Genomic DNA, 13167 nt, shown 5'->3' with positions numbered 1-13167 from the left:
AGAGTATTTACTCTTATTTACTCTGTTTACTAGTATAAAGTTAAATGGAAATTTTCTTTAATTATTCTAGTGACTAGCATGAATGAAAAAATCAAGGGCACCCACAAAATGGCATTGCTGACATTTGTTTGAAGCTTCTCAAAGGATGTAAAGGATACTTTTTTTAATTTGGCACATTCAGATATTAGAGAGATCTCGGAGTGTGTAGGAAAAATTTTTATAGAAAGCTACTGTTAATTCATTCTTTTAAAAATGTTTTTATAGCTTTGAATTAATGTTTTGCTTTTCTGCTTTATCAGTTGAAAATAAATGATGGTAGTTTTTAAGAAGAGAGGGACAGGAAGAACAGGAGTGAGAAAAGCATGAAGGCAAAAACAATGGGACTACAAGAAGTGCCCTTGGCATAAAAGGAGAGCTGTAAGCACACACACATTCATAAGAATGAGAAAATTCCACTTGGAAAATACACAGAAACGCTTACAGGGGAGAATGGGGTGAATTAAGAAATAGGATTGCAGCAAAGTGGAAAGGAGGATTTGGAGGACACACTGAGAACTTTCCCCTGGAGAAGAGTAGAGTGCTTATGGAAAACCTCTGAAAAAACAGGTGGGTCCCATGTAAAGTTAATTCAGAGAGCTATAAAACTTATGTAATAAACGTAAACTGCAAAAAACGATGTACTGAGCAATCCCTTTCTTTTCTATTCATTTTTATCCTGTTCCCTTTATTTTTCTATTTCATCTTACTACTGGAAGAAAATGCTGGAAGTGGGGAGAGATGAAAACAAGTCTTGATTTAAAAAGTAGCCTTTGACAATTTTGTGATTCTTTTGGTGATCACACATTTTAATATAACCCTGTTTTGCATTATGTTGGGAAAATCTGGACTTCAAGGAGTTGAAAAGCAAGAATCAGTGCAGATGAAGATGTAAGGAGCTAAATAAATATTACTTAAAGGACTTCTCAAAGATGAAAAAACTCCCCACAACCCTATGAATGTGCTGACCCTGTCTTTAGAATTAAGTTAGATGGTACAATTTAAAGCTTTGTTCCAACATCTGACAGACACACTCTGCATGCTGATGCATAATATCTGAAGATTGTGTGCTTGAAAGAAAGCCTTTTTTGAGCTACATTCTATTTTTGTTAGAATAAAGCAGCTGCTTTTTGGAGCAGAGATCTTCTCAAGTGTTCAATCTTCTCATTCAAGTTAAGAATTAGCCAAATATTGTGAGCAAATTTTGTGTATGCTTTCTTCCAAGCTGCTGAAGTAGACTAAAGCAAACTATTCTGACCATAAATAGTGCAAATGTGCAGCTTGACCTGAAGAGATGAAAGTAAATTTTCTTCTGTACCTTACTCCCAAGTTGTCACTGCCTCAGTAATCCAAAAGCACAGAAAGTTTGGAGCATTTTAAGCATGGCTTGAAAAGAAATACAGCTGAGTAAAACTTTCTTCTAGAGAGACTATATGAATGGAGGCTATGATCTGCGCCTGGTCATTTCTGAAGGAATAAAATTAAATAAATGGAGAAATAAATAAAATAAAATTCCTTTGCTTAAGGAAGGAGACAACTGCAACCCCAAATGTTGCCTTACTAATGGAGTTACTGTAGCTGCAGCACTGCTCTCCAGGAGTGATACCAGATGATCTTGTACATCTGCTGTTTAGAAAGTCTTGTTTTAAATGTTGTGTGTAAAATGCCCACGTAATTTTGTAAATATGTTGAAGTCAATAATTGCAATACTATCGAACATACATACAGCTACACAGTAAATATGTACCCAGAGTAATACCCCAGTAAACATGTACCAGATGAATATTACATACACCTGTAGTGTGTGAACTGCACATCACCTGTGTGAAAAACAACACCAGCAAAGTCAGAGTCCACATTTACTGTGGCTCTAGATGCTTGGGCTGTGCTTGAGAATTTATTTTGCAGCTCCTGAGATTTGGGTTTGGAAGGTTTTTTTTTTCGATGGTGGAAAAAAAAGATTGGAGAGATCAGAGCTGTACCAAAGAGGTGCAGGGAAAATGAAATATCCTGATCCAGCTGTAATAAATTATGTGTGTACTGTCATAAAAAGTTTTTTGAACTAAATAAAATAATATCTGTAAACTCCGTCAAGTATAAAATGAGGACAAAAATAACTTTTTAGGCTATAGTGTCTGCCTGTAACCTAATTCACAATACAAAAAATATTGCAGGACAATGCATAGGAAGGAAGAGGTGTGGACAAAGAAAGGGAGAAAGTACTGAATTACTCTTACATGCACTAATAATAGCATACTACAGCAGTCTTGCCAGTATATTAATATCGTGCGAAAGGATATTCATATAAGATCTGTTACTCTGGTGCACCAGATAATTACCAAATTATGCAAGATATAGGACATTTAACACACATACACACAAAAAGATAGATATTGGGTTTTTCCCTTTAGTGAAGAAATTCTAAAAATTCCTGGTGATGACATACGTGTTCATGCAGAAATTTTTGGCAATAGTTTAAGCTGTACTATATCTGTGGTCAGTAGTTTTAATCCATGACAATAACAGAGAAATTGTGTTCCTTATTTTATACACACAGGATGAGTTTAGTGTTTTGAGTGGCTATAATTAGAAGTTTAATTCCCTTTTTTGTATTCTAATGTGGTTTTATTAATTACAGCATTTTAAGAGAGAATTTTTAGTACAGTTCAAAGACTTCTGGGATCAGAAAAGGCAGCTATTGAAAGGGTAGCTAAAAGAATAACTTTTGAATGTTGGAAAATAGTGAATGGTGAGAAAGTAAAAAAGAAAATACAATAATTCAGGAGACTTTGATTGAGAAGGTGGAGAATTCAGTCCCCCGAGAGGTAGGATTAGTACAATGAGTAATGGAAATGTAGAAAATATGTGAGCCAGAAAGGGGAGACTAATTCAGGTTCCAGAGGTGAGTGAATGATAATACCTTCAAAGAGTAAGATGTTCCTCTGTTTTCTGTTTCTATTTGCATGTGATAAAGTTAGAAGAATAGATTAAAAAAACTTTTTGAGAGTGCTCTTTCTAGCTTTAAATATATGTAATTTTTTTTTCTATTTGAAGAAGGCATCCAGAGAAAACAGAAGGCCCTGTTTCGTTTGATAGTTTAATCAAACACTTCTAGTAAAATACTAACAATAGTAGCATGCTTATTTTAAAACAAAAGTTAAAGTGGGAATTCACCTTTTGCACTTGGAAAGCTGGGTAGATTTCAAAGATGTAAGTATACTTTGTCAGTACTGTAGTTTATTGGAAGATAAAGGGATAATAAATTGGAACAGGTGGGTATTTATTGGAAACTTTTACCCTTATTAAGTCCTTCATATTGCAAAAAGAGTTTGAAGAAAAAAAGCAAAACTAGTGTGAGGCTAAAGAATGTAATTTAATTTCTATATTTGGAAAACAGATAATTATAAAAGGTTTTCCTTTTGTTTCTGTTTCTAAAAGAAGGCAGAGGTTTTAGAGGCAGCTTAAGGTTTATTGCTTGAACTGAGGTGGTTTCACAGTGAGCTGAGAAAGAGACCTTGTTGTGTTAACAGTGTATACACATAGAAGTCATCATCCCCTTCTCCAGAGAGAGAAAATAGCCAAGGACATAACAACAGTGTTGCCTCTGTGACTGGCAGCATAGGAGGTTAGCACATGAATGTTAGAGGTTGCATTTGTAATTTCCTATCTTTGGAGAGGGCAGAAGAAGAGAGGATATTGTCAGACGTTGAATAAAAGCAGCATGAAGAGAATGACAAACGCATAATAAAAGACAAAGGGAAATTTTACAACTGTGGAGCATGACTTAAAAGTTTAAAGCCCATATTCTTGCTTCATTAACTAACACAGGGTAAAATCTGAGGAACAGCAAAGTGATTGATCTTGCATGTGAGTAGATTGAGATAAACTCTGTGTTTCTCCCTGGGGATTTGCTTTGGCCAACTGTGAACTCTGAAGCAGATATCTTGTCTGCAGCAGATCTTCTGAAATTCTGTCTAAGATGTTGCAAATACTTTCAAAGCATGCCCCTGGGGTGTGAGAATAAGAACAGGAGGAGTGGTTGCTCTGCTGCTGGAGGGATGTTCCATGGTCTGGGCTGGAGAGGCACTGTGTGTGTGACCCAGGAAGGCTTTTCTGTGCAGCACTGGAAATGACACTCTGTGAGCACTTTAGCACTTCAGTAAAAATGTGCTAATTTCATCCCATAGTGCTTCAACTGTAAGAAGCTGTCTTCATGTTTCAGAGAGGCCTTTTTTCCCCCTCACTTCTGTAAGTCTAAAGGGGGACAAGTATTTCTACTTTGTTGCTGTTGGAAGTCTTTGTTAGTAACTTTGGCATCCAATTCATTACTGCAGTCATGTTTTCACAGCCTGGTGTGAGAGATAAACCCTTTGCAAATGAAGACAGCATCCATTTTCTTTCTACCTCAGGCCACACAGAATTGATTGGGGTAATAAAATGACAGTACGATGTAATATACTGACGGCTCTTTAATTTGAAAACTAGTTCCAGGCTGATTCAAAACTTGTTTAAAGCTAATTTATGACTTGTGTAATTCTCAACTGGACTAAGCTAAAGGATGATATATGAAAAACGATGCAGAGTTAACATAAAGTATTAAAACCTGTCAGCTTGAAATCACCTATAAAGGATTTGTTTCAATCCTATTTTAGTTTTATTCTAAAGAAGCATTAGCAGAAAAGGTAGTGGCTGTTAGGCTGGTGTGAGCACTCTTTAAGACACTATTTTTCCATCATCATGTTTCAAATGGAAATTCTTGAGCTTTCTAGGAAAGTATTTTATGCATAGTTTAAAAATATAGAAATATACATTGGCTTTTCATTTCTTTAAAATAAGAAGCAATGACGGGTTTCTATTTTATTGAGTCAATATCTGTGCTGACAGTAGCATGGATTGGTAAATACAGCATTTTGCTACCATGATGTTCACTGTGTGCTTTGCCTGTGTATGTATATACAGACTACACATGTCTGTATATACATATCTGTATCCTATTTACATATACCATGCATACCTGTATATGTGTCTCAATCTGGAATTAAAGGTCTGGTTTTTGAAAAGCAAATGTGAGAATAGTGAAATTGTTAAATTAAGCCACAACATCAGCATAACGTAAAACATAAACATCTCCCTTTGAAATCTATCACTTTCATGTGCCTTGCAAATGAAATCCACATCTGTTCTGTATGCATTATTGATTTTTCAGCATACTGTGTCAGTGTTCCTTCTGCACAGAAAAGCACAAAACTGAAGGCACAATGTGTGCTCCTGTATGGTGGATGCAAAGAGTAAATACACCAACTGGAGTGAAAGGAAGAAGAGAACTGAATACTGCAAAAACTAGTAAGCAGATTCTGTCCCAGGACTAGAATATCTGATTTGTTATGTATTTCTGTCAACATGTAATTAAAATATGATTTTTTGCAGAAAATAGATTGATCAAGCCTATGCAGTTATGTTATCTTAGACTGCATGAGCATTTAGGTCACAGGAAAAGAGCCATTGTTAAAAGCAGGGATATCTTTCTTGCATAAACATAGCAAAAGGTCTACACATTTCATTTCCTCTTCAAGGTTTTGTAAGTCCAAGAAGATTCATATTCTGAGGAGCTTTGATCAAAATCTGCATTTTTCAGCAAAAAAATTATTACTGTGAATTTGGAATTAATTTTTTTATAATGCACTTTTATTTTCACAAAGTATTTCTACATTTTAAGGAAGCTGGAAGTACCATTTAATGGCTTTCCCCCATAATCTATTAATTAATATAACTAAATACTGTGATCCATTATAAAGCTATGTATTGATCTGTCTGACTCGAAAATGCAGATTTGTGATTTTTCCTGTGTAGTTTAGAAAATGTAATAATGAGTTAATGAAGTGGGAAGGGCTTAAGCAGCAAAAAAGACATGTACCAAAATAGTTATTGTGATTATATGTCCATAAACCACCACGTCCATCACTACTACAGCTGAGGCTGACAGATCAATGATAATGCCATTGTCATTGTTTTCATCATGCAGGACCTTGAAAAAATAATAAGGTTACTTTAGAACAGTAAATTTTAATTATTTTTGAAGTACATTTTCCTTTTAACACTTCCTTGGTAAAAATATTGATTCAGGTCAGTGGTAGTGTTTTTTTCACCTTTCCAAGTGTAAATGATGCTAATTCTCTTTCAGAGCAGTATTCTTGCCAGAGTACAAGTACCAGGATTTCTAACCCAAACTGGTGCTCACTTGGCCACATATTCATAACACACCTGGGAGCAGCTCTGTAAAAGTTCTCATTTGCACCTTGCAGCATTTTTATTGTGGTACCATCCATGAAAGGATCTCATTCCACTTACTGATATGTCTCTTTCTGAAAGCTGTATTTCACATGTTGTCAAACTAGTTCAGAACAACACAGATTGCCTGTGTTGAATATTTAGACTGCAGAATAGTCTGGATTGGAAGGGACCCACAAGGATCATCAAGTTCAGCTCTTTAAGTGAATGGCCCATACTGGGATGAAACCCAGGACTTTGGCATTATTAGCACCATGATCTGACCAACTAACAATGTGAAAAGAGAGAATAAAACCAGAGTAATTGGGAAGGGAGGCATATTTGCTTGGATTGGTTTCTGAATAATAAAGTAAATTAGGTTTCCATCCATCTCTCTAAAAATAGAAGTATTAAATTAGCCAGCTGGTTCTTAGGAGAAGGATGGCCAAGCTGCTGGAGAAGGAGATGCTCAAGATTTGATATAAAAAACAATCCATGGATGTTGTAGTGTGATCTTTTTGCTTTGTCTCAAATTGTTTATTGTATAAATTCAAGTTTAATGTAAATCCCAGTTGGTTCTGCCTAGGGCTCCCTTTCCCACTTTCAATGTTCCAGTTATATGTCAATCAATTATCCCCACCCCCTCCTACTACAGTTCTCCCGCCACTGATGTATCAATTTTTACGTCAGTCCTTTGTCCCCTCCCTTGTCTCCATACGGTCACCCAATCCCCTCCCAAATCTTTATGTTGATCATTGTGTTCTCCCCTCCCAGTTTCCTGCCCATCACTCTCTGTCCTTGCCCCTTCCCTAGAAGCTTCTTCCCAGGACAGAGGGTGGTTGGATCAGGAGCTGGAACCCCTCCCCACTTGTATTCCTATTGGCTACAATATTGTGTCTATCATCTTTCCTCATGATTTGATTTGTTCCTCAGAGTCCGTCCCTCTCCCTTTATAATCCCACTACACTTTCAGTCCCTCGCAGTAGCTCCCAGTTTTAGTGTTGGCTTGATAAAACTGGCCATTTGGCTACGGAACTTCTGCCTGCCTCCTTACTCCTGTTGGCATCGTTGGTGGTCTCTCAGCCCCTTCTTAGGGTGAAGCTATTCCACCTTCTGACATGGATAGTCACCCTAGGTGACCAACCCGGCGAGCCAGCCTCCAAACCAGAGCTGATGCTCTAGCCCACAGGTGGTCACCCCATTGACTGCTGGTGCGTGCTGCCACTAGCCAGGGATTTTTGGGAAAGCACTCCAGCAGACAGTGACTCTACCACCTCCCTGGACAGTCCATCCCAGTGCCCAACCCCTCTTTCTACACAGAAATTTTTTCTTACACCCAGCAAAGTGCATTTGCTCAGATAATTTTTGAAAAGCACTGTTTATTACTTTAAAAAAAGCAAATAAATTAAAATGGTTGCCGCCATTATCTGGGCACAGGTAATAGTAGCATAACAAAAGCTTGTTCAGGTACAAAATACAAGCAGAATTCAAGGAGAAAAATCACTGAACCAAGTGATTCAGACAAGTGTATAATTTTCTTCCAGCAGATGTGTTTGTTGCTTGTGTTTTTGTAGGAAGCACAGAAGAGCTTCTGGAAACATATTGAGCTGATAAATGGCATTGATTTAACTTTCTCAAGGAGAAAACAGTACTGTTCTATACTCAGAGTGAGCTCATGGCTAATTGAGTAAACAAAAAATATTCTCAACATCACAGTTCACTGGGACCAAACTGAGGTGGCCTTTGAGAGAGAAGATGTTTCCCTGTACAAGTCCAGGGAAACCAGTGAGCTATCAGGATGAACATGATGTAAATTTCCTTTTGATGGCATATATAGCATGGGGAAAATCAGATTTTATTATCAGAATGCTAGAGATGTTTCTCCTTGTAGCTCACTCTGTTTGGCAGATATTCTTCCAAGATACCTCTTTTTTTCTTTTGTTCCACAGATCCAGCATTATGCCCATAAACTTCAGTGCAATGGCAGTTGGACTTCACTGTTAACATTTTAATTGGTGGTATTTTTTAGTCTTCACTAAAAGCTATTTTTCTGAAAGCTTTTTTTTACATAAAATATCTTTCACGTACCAAACCTGAATTTTAAAGTGTCATGGCACAAAATGGTCCAGAGCATTCTTTTTCTAAGTCTCAGGGAGGTGATACAATGAGAACGGGGTAAAAAATCTTTTTTAGAAGTATTTAAGCACAGAAGTAGTTTTTCCACTTTATAGTCTTTGGGAATCCCCTCCATGTGTTAATTCTTTACAGTATCTGGTCTCACCAGATGTGATTCTCTGTGTGATCCAGTAATGGTTGTTGGACCAGTGCTCACTTTTTCCCTTTCTATGCAATGGGCTAAACTGCAATTGCTGAATATTATAATTATGAAATTTTAATTTACTTCTTACAGGTTGTTATGTTTGAAAACTTAATAATGAGCTCTGCAGCTTGCAGTTTCCAAAAGTATAATCTTGATTTCCTTGCAATTAGTGAATGTAGAAAGAAAATGATACGTCAAAAGCACATACTCTGCTTGCTAAGCAAAGACATCTAAAATACCTTCTGTAATGAGCATTACAAGCACAGTAGAGATTGTACTGACTAATGGATTTTTTCTCTGCATTAAAATGTCTCAATCTATGCTGTTATCAAAACCTCTGTGTGAAGCAGTGAAGGTATTAAAGTGGTTTTTATTTTGAATTATTTAGTCATGTTGTGTGGCAAAATCAAGGCAATTTGGAAAAGAGAATGTAAATTACTCAAGAATTTTTATTTATTTTACTGTAATGTTAAATTTACTAAAAGATAGCAAACTCTACTAACTTCTTTAACTTTACCAGGTTGTGTGCTATATTGGTTTGCAATGACTGGTAAAATACAATTGTTGGAGGCATTTTTAGCATGGCTGCAGCTGTTTTGCAGAAGCATCCATTTGCCATAAGTGGAGAAAATGTAATATTCCCTTCTTTGCAGTTCAGGAGCAGGGGTAGGTATGGGTAAAAAACCATGCTTATGGTTTTTGCTTCAGAACTTTGCAATTCTGAAATGCGGTAACTACTTAATAAGTCTTAAAGTGCTCTAATGAAGAAAATATTATTATTTCAAAAGAAAATATATGACACATGCTTTTGACTCAGGCAAAAGAAGTTGCCCAGAATAAAAAGAATAGAATTTCAGACCTCAAGTATTTTTTATTTCTCTCTCTGTGCTTAAAGCACAGTTCCTCTGGAAAGTCTCATTTTTTTGGCGTGCCACATCAACACGCTGCTGAGGGGTCTGTTTGTGTCTGTTGCCCTCAGGACTCCGAGCCGTCAAATGAGGTGGTCTCAGAGGCCCCAGGTAACGTGGTACCCTCTACCTCAAGAAGTAGCTCTGAAGAGCTGATATCGGTGGCACAGAAACGTCCAGAAGAGGTAGGACATTCTGTGTCTCTTTTTTTCCAAGATTAACTGGTGGGGAATACACATTTGCCTCTGTTTTTCATGCCTAGTGTTGTACTACTAATAGCAGAGACTTTTTAAAGGTACAGCTCAGCCTTATACTCCCATATAAACAGCATGCAAGACCAAGGTAAAACTCAGGACTATTATTAATGGTACCTACAAGTATATTCCATAAGATATGCTATTTTTTAAATGCTGTTTCTTACCGTCAGTAATAGGATTTTTTTTTTATTGCTCCTATCTGTCACACTGTGACAGTAACAGGAGCCCTGTTAGAGTCTGGCTAAATACACTTCATTACACTGAAGAATCAGAAATAGAATCTGCATATTGGTATGTAGGTAGATATAAACTTCTATCATCCTTCACAGAATTTAAATATATCTAACTTCAGTCTTGTGCAAAGGAAAGATTCTTCCTGAGATTGGGCCTGCCTTTGTTCTCTTGGTTTCAAAAAGTGGTGTAGTAGTAGTAGTAGTAGTAGTAGTGATGTAGTCATAAGTTCATACTTCCTGTTTTTGTAAGCAAAGGTGCTTGTAAGGTAGTTCCATAGGGCAGCCAATGACTCAGGGTGTTTTCTGTGCATCCCTGTCATAGTACACTATAGCTGCAGGAGAGGTTGTCTGTGGAATTCAGACTCATAACTTCATTTCATGGTGGCAATCATCTTCCCAGAGAACCATTATTATCCCTAAATTAACCTTTCCTGTGAGATGCAAGTCCTTCCTTTGTGGTAGCCTTAACACTTGATCTTGGCTTACTCAAACAGTTTAGTTGGTATTATTACTGTTCAAAATACATCAACTACCAGGTATATAAAGACTAGTCTTTGCTGGGTTTTTTCTGAGGTTTCTTTTGACTGTAACTTTCACAGGAAAGGAGAGTATGAAGTGCTAGTCATAGGAAATATCGTGTCATTTATTAGTTTAGTGCAGCCTTTAGATAAACATCTTCATTTCTCTGATAGTCTAGTCGCTTTGTCTGAAGAAGAGTGAAGGTCCAAAGTGTGAAGCCAGGAGAATTCTTAAGAGTGTCTCCTGCAATAAGACCAAGTAGATTCACTTATTTTGGGATATCACTGCTTATTCCAAGATAGAAAGTCAGGTTATCACATCTAAGCAGTCCTGAGGACAGGCTAGTACAAGCTTTTGGTAATACTTCTTTGTGTATTCCTGAGTAGCAAAGGGACCTCTGTCTGTGGAGAGATGTGGAATCTGCCTCTCAATTCTCAGCTCTGTCAATTTACCTCACTGCACTGGAGAAATTAAAATTGAGAGCACAGATGATGATTAAAAATAGAGGAAAAGTCCAGCAGAAAGAGGAATGAAATATGGTTAGTTAGTAAAAGGTGACTAAGAGGAAGATGGGTATACAGTTTTTCTTTTGTGGAAAAAAAACAGTTCAGCTGTGGAGGAGAGGAAGCTTCTGGGAATCAAAAGATGGAAATACACCTTTCAAATTTTACAAACAGTTCAGTAATAGTTCATGTTGAAGCTGTTTTACTGAATGTGGAGTCATGTGGTTTATAAGGGAATGAGACTTTCTCCAATCATATTTACTGCAGTTTGTACAAGAGAGAGAGGTGAGTCAGAAAGAGTTTTGTGGTTGGATTTGCAGGGAACCTTGAGAGGGGAGCACCAGTATGCTGAATTTCCAAATTCAGAACCCACCATGAAACAAACCATCTAAGTTACTGATGGGTAAGTCAGCATGATAAACAAATATTTGTGATTTACACCCTGAAAAAGAGGTCCAAAAAGTGTTTGCAGAGCTTGAATTAAGCTAATGGCTTTTTATTTTAAATTTTGTTGAAGTCTTCTGGTACATCTTTCAATATCTGCTTAATGACTTAATGTGTGGAATTGACTACTGACTGGTGTATTATTTGTGTAATTTATGACTCATCTGAATTCAAACCATCAGCATTGGTGAGAATTGTTAAAGAAAAGCTCAAATGCAGTGGAATAGAGAAATATGAGAAAAGAGTAAAGAACACAAGGTGGCTAACAGCAAAGGGTTTCAGGAAGGTGGAGAAAATTTGAGAAGGTTGTGGAAAGTGGTGTTCAAAAAGAGTCTTCGGCTTGTGAATGTGAGGACACACAACTTCTAGTAGGAGAAAGTATGGAAAATCCCATGAGCTGCCGCATTAATTTGAATAAAGCACTTTTTTTCCTGCTTACAATCTGATTTCCTCTCAGATAGGACCGTCTGAATCTAACACTCAGTTACTTGTGTCATCAGTAGGATGGTATTTGTGGGATGTAATTTGATCACTCAAATGAGGTTTTGTTTTGTTGTCTAGTCATTCCTAATAGAAATGATGGTCAAATATTGAGTTCTCCTCAACAGGAAGGCAGAATGGCATCCACTCCTCTTACTGCTGCCCTTCTTCCCAGCCACTTTTGATGCTCTAAAGTTAGATTTAATTCTATGTTGGATCAGGATCTAGACAGTTGTGAATTTTCTGTGAATTTCATTGGTGTCCTGAATCATCTGTTAGTGATTCAGGAAAGTGTGTGTATTCATCAGTATATTTCACATGCAGAAACCTTTTGAGTTATAAAGTAACTGAACTGACTTTGAAGTTAGAAGGATACTTTATTGTCTCCTTCCAAAAGCTGTACAAGCCTCTATAAAATTTAAGTTGTATAGATTTGAATGCTTGAATAATTTTAATTAGTGTCCATCCTAAAATAAGGATGTGATTGATATTTAATGTTGTAGATATTTCTTGGGGGTTTTAAGAATTGGATTTGAAAAGTGTCATTGAAAGAAGAATTCAGTGCATTTGGTGGGAGATAGATGTTCTCATCCTAATTTCAGTGTCATTTTGTTAGACCTTCCAAGCAATTTATATAGTTTCAGCAGTTTTCCTCCAATAATAATGCTTAAGATAGAATTTTTGTTCCCACAAGACTTTCAAAATTCAGAACTCCATCACTGTTACATTAGTATGCCCTTTTTTCTCTGATACTACATATTCTTTATAATGAATGGATGAAAGGAAATTCTCTGGGTGTTGTGATTATTTAAGATGCAAGCTTTTAAAATATTTTAAATGCGTGAATGCACGTCCTTGAATAACACTGCAATTGTTCAATAAAGTTGAAAGGTTGGTGTATCAGTTTTCATGACCCTTATTCTGTTTTCTGTGATCAGCTTCACTTTGCATCTGGCAGTTGCATTGGTACATATATTTACGTTGGTTTCTGATGGATATACAGAGATGCTGAAGAAAGTGGAGATTTGTTGCTGAAGTAGTTTTACTTTGCCTTTTTCATGTGTCTGAGGGGCAAGATGGGTGGGCTTTGTCTTCTTGATACCATTTCTCATGAGCAGCCCTTTAGTCCATGGGGGATGATGGTGTCAGTGGTTTGTTATCTAAGTAAGAAAATACTAGTTTTGACAGTTCCCTTAAATG

The 13167-nt window shown here is 36.8% G+C and overlaps 1 protein-coding gene across 2 annotated transcripts in view; it reads left to right on the top strand.

Annotated features, from left to right (window-relative positions):
- Positions 1-13167, top strand: part of PHF14 (PHD finger protein 14) — a 161663-nt gene that overhangs the window by 118291 nt on the left and 30205 nt on the right. Inside the window, exons 17-18 of one of the 2 annotated variants that reach the window (XM_031066751.1) lie at positions 9603-9716; positions 11364-11446. In XM_031066751.1, the coding sequence (XP_030922611.1) occupies positions 9603-9716; positions 11364-11435 (186 nt within the window). In that variant the 3' untranslated portion in view covers positions 11436-11446. The remainder of the gene's footprint in view (positions 1-9602; positions 9717-11363; positions 11447-13167) is intronic. The other variant, XM_031066749.1, reaches the window with a different exon arrangement.

The sequence above is a fragment of the Geospiza fortis genome, unplaced genomic scaffold (genome assembly GCF_000277835.1).
Source record: "Geospiza fortis unplaced genomic scaffold, GeoFor_1.0 scaffold138, whole genome shotgun sequence".
In the NCBI taxonomy this organism is placed as follows: domain Eukaryota; kingdom Metazoa; phylum Chordata; class Aves; order Passeriformes; family Thraupidae; genus Geospiza; species Geospiza fortis.
This window is presented reverse-complemented; position numbering and strand designations above follow the sequence as displayed.